Source organism: Styela clava, chromosome 10 (assembly GCF_964204865.1).
Source record: "Styela clava chromosome 10, kaStyClav1.hap1.2, whole genome shotgun sequence".
Lineage (NCBI taxonomy): Eukaryota > Metazoa > Chordata > Ascidiacea > Stolidobranchia > Styelidae > Styela > Styela clava.
In genome coordinates, this window is record NC_135259.1 from 11,612,185 (window position 1) to 11,621,259 (window position 9,075).

At 35.6% G+C, this 9,075-nt stretch overlaps 1 protein-coding gene across 3 annotated transcripts; it reads right to left on the minus strand.

The window, feature by feature from the left end:
- Positions 1–536: 536 nt before the first annotated feature.
- On the minus strand, positions 537–8,864 carry LOC120337619 (glutathione hydrolase 1 proenzyme-like). Of its 3 annotated transcripts, XM_078117000.1 has the most exons (9): positions 8,451–8,752; positions 7,330–7,449; positions 6,006–6,174; positions 5,465–5,657; positions 4,739–4,900; positions 3,956–4,478; positions 3,643–3,820; positions 3,183–3,327; positions 537–1,205 (listed from the first exon to the last, which is right to left on the minus strand). In XM_078117000.1, exons 1-9 carry the CDS (start codon positions 8,491–8,493, stop codon positions 1,098–1,100), a joined length of 1,641 nt encoding a protein of 546 aa, XP_077973126.1. In that variant the 5' UTR covers positions 8,494–8,752; the 3' UTR covers positions 537–1,097. The 3 variants fall into 3 exon arrangements, with proteins under 3 accessions (XP_077973126.1, XP_077973127.1, XP_077973128.1); XM_078117001.1 differs by lacking the exons at positions 7,330–7,449; positions 8,451–8,752 and adding an exon at positions 6,237–6,341 and having other exon boundaries at positions 543–1,205; XM_078117002.1 differs by lacking the exon at positions 537–1,205 and having other exon boundaries at positions 3,193–3,327; positions 3,639–3,820; positions 8,451–8,864.
- Between the last annotated feature and the right edge of the window lie 211 nt (positions 8,865–9,075).

Genomic DNA, 9,075 nt, shown 5'->3' on the forward strand with positions numbered 1-9,075 from the left:
AATAGACTTGAAAAAAGCCAAAAAAAACGCCAAAAAGCCAAACGGAAATTCTGACGCCAAACGCGTTTGAAAAAAGCCAAAAATGGCAAATTTGGCGTTAAAAAAGCCAATATGGCAACCCTGGTACCAGTTGTCCACTGTGGCCATATATAGAAAGGGAGTGTGCTTCTCTCTCATTTCTGCGGGATCAATTGAAGGCTCTCTCGTTTCGACGATAGACTTCCAACTTTTCCGTGGCCATAATGCATTTCTTACGATATTAAAAAATTGGGCACTCTGATGCCACTGCTACCATTGCAATGAAAATTTATAACACTACTTTTGGGTGAGACAATAACATTCGCTTACTGCAGAAATTATTGCAGGATTGTTCGTCAGTCAAGGCACACGATATTTGGCAAATTCATTTCTAAACCTTGGCTGCAGCGAAACTTGCATTTGTTACTAATATGCTCTATCAGGCTTGCCAGTTGCTAGACTCAAATGCTGCATGTGTATATGGTATTTTGCGCGTGTACAGTGCTGTATTATTGTATTGTTTTAAAACACACAACAAACGCTGAATGAAACTGGTTCAAGGCAATTCTGGTAGGTATGTTATTAACTTCACTCAACATCAGACGCGATCGACTATTCGAGACGTGGCGATCGACTTGTTGGCCACCCCTGGTGTACAGCATTACAGCAAATGGGCCAGATGATTGTGAAACAGATAAATCAAACCAAGACAAGAGCTGTTTTCTATGGAAAATAGCTTTACATGTTTTTATAGCTGTAAACTTTATTTTCAGCCAAAAGGTCATATCACTTTACCCTTGCTTTTGTAAACTGTTGAAAATTGAGAATCTGATATTTTCGATTAAAAATAACTTTTCAATTTAGCAAGACCAAATATATGTTTAATATAACTTATTGAAAGCAATTTTGCTTATAATATATATATGTTAAGGTAATTAGGCAAAATATATAGCAGCTCGAAGCAAGACAAGTAGCACTCACTTTTATAAAAAATGCGAGTGATGGACAGATTGACAAAGCTCTGTTTTTGTAAAAAAAAAACGTTGCAAATCTCTTTGAAAATGGTGATGGCAATTTTTCTACCAGCCGCTAGCTTCTGCTCCTTTGTCACGAGTGTCAGAAAATGCGTAGATAGCGGAAGAGTCACATTTGATTGCATTCACTCGGCCCATTTTACATGCTTCCTCCTGTAGAATACGATTGTTTGCGTATGATCAGAGTTATACATAGCTATATTGGGATGAATATACCGCAAAACTAAGTTAATACAGGAATGTTAAATTTTACCAGCGTAGAAGTCTAACTCGGAAGAATATTGTTAAAATTTTGAAATGAAAAAAAATATATTAGTTATTTAAATACAAACCTTGCTCCTTTGTTTGAAGATTTTCTAAGTTACAGATGAAAAAGTATCTACCAAACTTTACAATAGTAGAAAAAAAGCATCTTTGTAATTCCATGTGGAAGAAAAAAAAGACCAATACATGAGTTTTTCCTCTAGAATACTTCCTAGGACCTAGGACACGCTTTTTATCACATAGACATAAGGCTCAAAAGTGTCTAACTAGTTTCTCCCACCTGATCAATGTATACCACAATCGATAGTAAATTGTCTTTATACTCTAAAGCAGGGGTCACCAACCCGTTGCCCACGGGCAACAAGTCGCCCGTGAAGACCACATGAGTCGCCCGCGGGTCTGTTCCAAAATAAACTTAATAACGGCGCTGATAAGTAAGCTACAACAATTAATTTTTGCCATGTTATTCTTGTAAAAAATCACACTTATATAACACTATGTTAAATATTATGGTAACGATCAATATAACTTTTATTTGACCGCAGTAATGTGACGGATCATTTAATACTCTCCCAATTATGACATCACACAGATGGTCAACTTCCACGAACCTGCGGCTTTCGTATCCGTTGATTTGTGGAGCAGCAATGCCAATAATACAATTATTGATTTCAAAGAAAATTGAAAAAAAACCTACCATTTTTACGATGAACGGAAGGTGGATTTCCTTTTACCGCCGTGAAAACAGCTCGCGTATGTCTCATTTGCGTGGAGTTTATAGCGACGACAAAGCGAAGAGACATTTCACATCTTGTCACTATATATCCATTGGTCAGCGCAGTACGGGCAGAAAAAGCTGCCTTTTAATTCAAACGGCAATTCTATGTTACGAGATGGCTTGTACCAGTGTTTGGTACAAGCCATCTTAATGAATCAACATTTTTGGGCATGAACTTCACAAGGAACTAAGCACGGAATACGCCATACTGAGGAAGACCCGCTCAGAGTTGCATTGTCAAGTTACACGCTGGAGTACAACACACTGGTGGAAAGCATTAGACCAGATTTGTTCGATTTGGGTTTTCTCCTTGTTGAAAACAAGATATTCATATTAGTTAAATGTGTTTGTAAATGTAATATTCGGCAGTTCAACTGTTAAGTTCATTTCATCTTAGGGTTATGCAGGGTGTTTGTAAAAAAAAAAGTAGGTACACATTGTGGTTTCCGAAAATATTATTTTAGTGATCACTTTAAAATCAATTTGAAAAACACTTAGTTTGAAAATGGAAGGGTCATTGCTAGTAATTTATTTGCTACGTTGTGATAATTGTTTGATTTCCTGAAGAATCCTAAAGTTTATCAGTGTTTTTACTTGACTAAATATCAGTAATTATCAATAATTGAAGGTTAATCGAGCAAATTGACCCGAATTGAAAATTTTAAAGTGTGCATTGAACTGGTAGCCCTCGGCTTAATCGTTACCCAGAATGTATCCCTCGGCTTCGAAAAGGTTGGTGACCCTGCTCTAAAGTCTAAACAGCGTCAGTAGCCCCGCTGTGCGTGATTTAATTCCGGTGGTATCAGGAAAAATGATAAACACAAACTAATATTTTTGTAAATACTTCAGCACTAATACTACTAACTGCTTATATCCATGAACTATTGAATCCCACAAAACCTGGCATATATATTCGAACAGCAAGGGTTTGAAGCATATAATAACCTCATGTTCTTGGGAAAGTGTTTTTATTTTGTACTAAAATAAAAGCTGCTATCGTTTATTTATACTTGGCAATTTTATTATCCAATTATTCAAATGAATTCAATAATAATTCATATATATATAATATATACTTAGAAACTTACAACGTTGTGTCCCATCTCTTTCAAGTTTTGAATAATATCACCATCGAAACCAGCTTCGTAATAAAGAACATCCGGTACCAAAAAATCATGAAATCGTTTGTCTTTTATTGCATCACCAATATCATTTATACCAAAATACAAGGATCTGAAAAGTATAGATGAACAAGTAGAAGTGTAAATGTTCAGCTATACGAAAACTTGCATCATTGTTAACTGAGAATATGAAATGTATCCATCAACTGGCGAAACAAGTCGGTTCACTGAATATCCGAGTTTTGAGCTCGAAGACCGGGACATTTAGATTGTCAAAATAGGTATAGTGACTAACAGTTTCGAGTCGTATCTGTTTTTTCAAATAGACCATTTGCCAAAGGGGAATTTTTTCTTCCTTCGCGGCTATCGAAAAACATCAATAGTATATATAACAAAAAAACTGCAATAATCAATCTAATATACCTACTTAAGCATAACATTGGCCACTGCTCCTGGAATTCGGAAACCTCCCGAACCCCCAATGATAAAAGCTGGATCGCCATTGCTGTCCAGAAATATAGCAGGCGTCATACAAGATAATGGACGTTTACCTCCCTCTATTTGGTTTGTCGCAGACAAATGAGAATCATGTTCATTGTCGCCATCTTGAGGAATGTAGAAAAGAAATTTATAGTACTGATTCAATGTTCCATACATCAGTGAACGTGATATTTATGCAAATACGACATACTAAGAAATGAAAATAACATGAATTCATTTAAAAATAATTAAATACATACTTGGATACGAAAAATCTGCCATTTCGTTGTTAAATACGATTCCTGTAGAAGGCGACATTATTCGAGATCCCCATATAAAATCTATCGTTGAAGTTAAAGCGACAGCGTTTTTGTCTGGGTCAATCACTGATATATGCACGGTGGATGACATATGAGAGTCCAAAATCTTTGCACCATAATATACAGGATCATGAAACGTTCTATCATCAAGAATTTTATTCCGAGCAGAACGCGAATAATCTCCTGATACAATTTGATTTTGAATATTCAATACAGTTTGATCATAATCGGGATCCCCCATGCTGTATTGGGCACCAAAAGCATGTCGGAAGGCTTCATCAGTACGATGACACTGCAATGCAGGGTTCCTTTTGTAATCATCCGGTTTCATGTTAAATAAATCCATAACAGAAAGGATTGAGCCCAACACTGGTCCACCTGAAGGCAACGGCGGCGCATGCATTGTATATCCAGCGTTAGCAAGTTTCATCGTGATTGTAGGTTTTTCAAGCACTGAATAATCCTGAAATGAAATTTTTTTCTACATCCATCAAAAGCGATTAAAGTAAATACTGCATAATACTACTGAATCTGCATGTGGTTTTCATCCAAATCAGGCATCGTTGCGTAATACCTCGCACCACTGTCTTTCATAATTTATTAAAAAAAATGAACAAGACTTACCATACTTGGATATTCAATTAAGTTTATACTAAACACGAGAATAGATTTTTTAATTAATACAACAAATACTGACCTACAGAAAAATTTAGTATAACTCACTGTTAAATCTTGCTTTGTCAGAATTCCCCCTTGACATTGAATTTCGTGAATCATATTATCAGCAATTTCACCATTGTAGAAAACATCTATGCCTTGTTTTTGTATCTTTTCTAGTGTATCAGCAAGTAGAGGATTTTTCACTGTATCTCCTTCTTGTTTAACCTAGAAATATATGATGAGTCATTTTTTATTACTTTATCAATTATTGTTCAAATTTATGTCGCTAAATCACAAAAGTAAGTTTATAAAAGTAATTTACTGATGTAAACACTATGCTACAGAAATTATGGGAATAAATTTTTATTTGTAAAAAATGGATTAAATGTGCCACCTTACTCTAACACTACTAGTGGAAATTTAAACGTTCACTGCAATCTATCTGATATGGAATAAGTTTTCATTCCATGTATCCAAACCAATGCAATAGTTGAAACATAGTAACTAGACATAAAATAGACCAAGGATTGTTTTTGTTATTTTTGTAGTAAAACCGCATTTTTCTTTATGAGATGAAGTAGGTATCTTATGCAACGTTTTTAATTTAGAAATTTCTTCTGTGGTACGAGCCGTACCACAGATTTGAAAATAGTTGTATATACTATATTTGTAATGAAGGACAACATTTTAACATTCGCGGGCAGGAGTGCTAACAGTATAAGTTTGTTTCTCACAAGCGCACCAGTCACCCTCTATAGTACCATCTGCTGTTTTATTGATGCTACTTACTCCAGTTTTATCTTCAGTACAATAAACATCACTAAATGTTGAATTCGGATCCTTTTTTATAACATTGTCGTAAAGATTTTCCAACATTATAGCCATTTGCTTACTAACTTTGAACCCATTTCTAGCTTTATCAATTGCAGGTTGGAATAACTCTCCCCAAGATAAATTTCCTCCGTATTTCTTAAATGCGTACCTGTAGTATAAATGAATTCTATCGCTTATCGTGATTAAATTATATAGGCCCTAATAAAATTTTCTTCGACATCTCTGTTCAATGTAATAACAAAATGTTTTACAACATTCTTGATTTAAACATATGAAAGAATTACCAAATGTTTCGTTAAAGTTTGCAAATAGTATAGATATATAGACCACTGGAAAACTTCGACATTCGTCCACAAGTCAATCTCTAATTTTTATCGGATCTACCAAAAGCAATACTGAAATGCTACGTGTTAAAAATCATAAATTAAAAATCAGGGAAGGATTAACAAAAACGGGGAGGATTAACAAGAAAAATTTATTCAGCTAAATAACTTACTCCAGGCCTTTGAGTTCCCCTGGTACCGCAATAAACTTTGCACCTCTGATATAATCTCCCATTTCCAAAAACATTTCACGAGTTGCACCCGCGGGTGCCTTTTCTCTGGCTATGATGGATGTGGTTGATTTTGTTGACGAATTGTAGATAGTCATTATACATCCTCCACCTGAATGAGTGTTGATAATCAACTGTTCACAACCGCTAAATCAATTTTGCATTTCTTATTACCCGAATCTAACAGCACTCATGCACGTATTTAGTTCCCTTTGTATCAGTATTTACATCAGAATACCGGTGTACACGAAAAAATGCAACGCACTTCCTTATGTTTTCTCTTACCGTGAATAATGAATTACTCTATTCCTCAAACAGTGCTTCCCAACCAGTGGCGTATCTGCATAAAATGGCGCCCATGGCAACGTTTGAAAATGCACCCCCTTGATCGTTGACTGACTATTTTTATTAACAGCTTTTGTTGGAATTACGTTATTATTTAAATACAAATTGCTGATATTTTTAATTCCGAATTATATTATTGGAACATTTTAAAACTAAAACTTTTCACCGTTTTTGCGCCCCTATCCAAACGGCGCCCATGGCGGGAGCCCTGGCTGCCATACCCTAGATATGCCACTGTTCCCAACCAGTGGATCGCGATGCATTTCCAACACTTTCCAAAATGGGTCGCGACGCACTTCCAAATGGTGTATACATTTTACAATTAGATCGGAAAATCGTGACATCATCATTACTTGACAATAATCTCATGAAACAATTAACAGTTGGAATTATTCGTTGTGTCTCGTTAATAATTTTAGTACGCCCCTACAAGTGTTGGAAAGTGTAGGTAGGCTACTAGGTTGATTGATAATTTGTTGGATCAGAGTAGACAATAGCAAATACGCCGGTTTATGTAGTTGTTAATCTTACGTCGAATGAGTTGCATTTTGAATACTGGGTAAACCAGAGGTAATATACTTTATTTAAATTTCATAATTTTGTTTGATTTTTGAAAGCCACAATTTTTTCAAAAACAAAAGGTAAGGGAGTAAAAGAAAAAAAACACAACGTTTATATTGTCAATGCTACGTTGTGTGTGAGCTTGTCTCCTATCAATCCTCGACTTGATCTGATAATATTCAATATGCGAGCTCACGTTTTGCATTAATATTAAATTGCACGTGGATTATATCTTTTCTCGTATATTAACATTTCATTGTGGGTCGCACAAAAAATGGAAATAAAAGTGCGTCGCGAACTGAAAAAGGTTGTGAAGCACTAATCTAAAATATTCATTGAAATACTCTGGATGTAACCATACCTATTCCAGAATAATACGGTTCGACGACACCTTGGCACAAAATAACCGCTATTGCTGCATCAACTGCATTTCCGCCTGCTTTCAAAATATCACGACCGACTTCTGAGCATTCAAGTTGACCTATATTAAAAAAGAATTACCGGTAAATGTTATACTAAGGACTTGATATACGCATTATCGCGTGGGCATAAACAGCGGTTAAACGCAGGTGTGTATACACTTTTCCCCGATTCGGTTGCCAATGGGTGTTCCCACAACATTTGACCAGAAAAATCATTTATTTTTATACTTTATCATTGAAAATATCGGATGCTTATTCCTAGAGTGATTACGCGAGTTGGCATAAAAACTGGTTGCGTGTTTCAAACTATCATTTTTATTCACTTGTCACTTAAAATTCCTGGTAGAAAAGTTTAGCCTAGTCTATCACGCCATTTCTAGACTAATTTTTGATTACTGCAATAAAACTAAAGACTCATAGAAAAACGAAATGATCATTGAGTTATTTAATCCTAGCCTAAATCTTGGAAACACAACCAAAACTGACAAATGGAATTCAATACGTGTACCACTAAAACGGGTAATGTTTACAATCATGCCTGAAAATCTGTCCAAATGATCAAAGGGTCTAATCGGCTTGTAAAATTCATGTTGCTAGGTCACGTTTTGCGTCTTTCTGATTAGCCATTATTACGGAAGTAAAAAAGGAAGTAGATGCTCGGGTAAACATCCAGTCTTCTTCTTTCCCCTAAGGCGGGTTGAATGTTTAAATTATCTACCTTCTATATACACGTTGAGGAACAACGGGAGGATAAAATCGATGGTACGCTATGCTGTATTAGCACAACAATACTTATAAGAGTTATTGCGTTCTTGATATATATTGGTCTAGTCTGCACACAAAATCTAGAAAATTTAAATATTTTACTGCCTCTTCAAATGAATAGACAAAACAGTTGTAGGCCTACATACTATGTGGAAACATGATGAGCGAACATGTTTACAATTGTAATAGATTCAAAATAAGTTGAATATAAGGATTAACTAATCTGAATTATGAATGCATTATTAGATGTTTTACAATCAAGAACTTTATGAATATCAAATGTAAACTAACATACCGGAAGCGACGGCAGCTTGATGGTATATGCCTGTTTGATTCATCTTCTTCGTTAGGTGCTATAGCCTATATATAATATTATGATTAGACGTTGTGTTGTAAAGGCAGACGGGAGCGGTCCAATCCTTAATCCTTGATCTCTATTGCACCCTCTTTCTGAGAATGCCTGATCTCCACTCCTATCAACGAATGCAAAGATACCAAAATTCACCAGCACACAATTGATTTTTTATTACCAATTTGAACGCCACGATTCTCCAGTATCTTACGGATAAATACTGTTACTTTCTGCCTCGACACTCCCCTCTTATCTTTTTTTATACAAACCGTGACGTGCTTATATATAATAAATTGGGTCACTGAGTTAATGTACTATCAAGCACGGCTGGAGATCCAACCTTGATTGTACGGTCAAAACAACATGTTTTGTCCTCGGGCTGTGGCCTGAGACACGAATGCCGCACCATAACTACGAATTGTTATCACCAACTCGTTTTGTCCTAGTTCAAATTATCTGAGTTAAACCCGATCCAATCCAATGCGTGAGCCAATTTTATATGGTCTGTGGGAGCTAATAGACAATAATTGAAGGTTCAACTTATTCGATAAAAGATTTTATGTCCTGA

Excerpts from the sequence above, each read along its gene's own strand:
- LOC120337619 (XM_078117000.1), bottom strand. The coding sequence starts at position 8,493 with ATGAATCAAACAGGCATATACCATCAAGCTGCCGTCGCTTCCG. Across the intron at positions 5,658-6,005 it reads GGGGAACTCAAAGGCCTGGA|GTACGCATTTAAGAAATACG; the intron begins GTAAGTTATTTA and ends TTTATACTACAG. Across the intron at positions 1,206-3,182 it reads AAGAGATGGGACACAACGTT|GAGGAAGCATGTAAAATGGG; the intron begins GTAAGTTTCTAA and ends CGTATTCTACAG.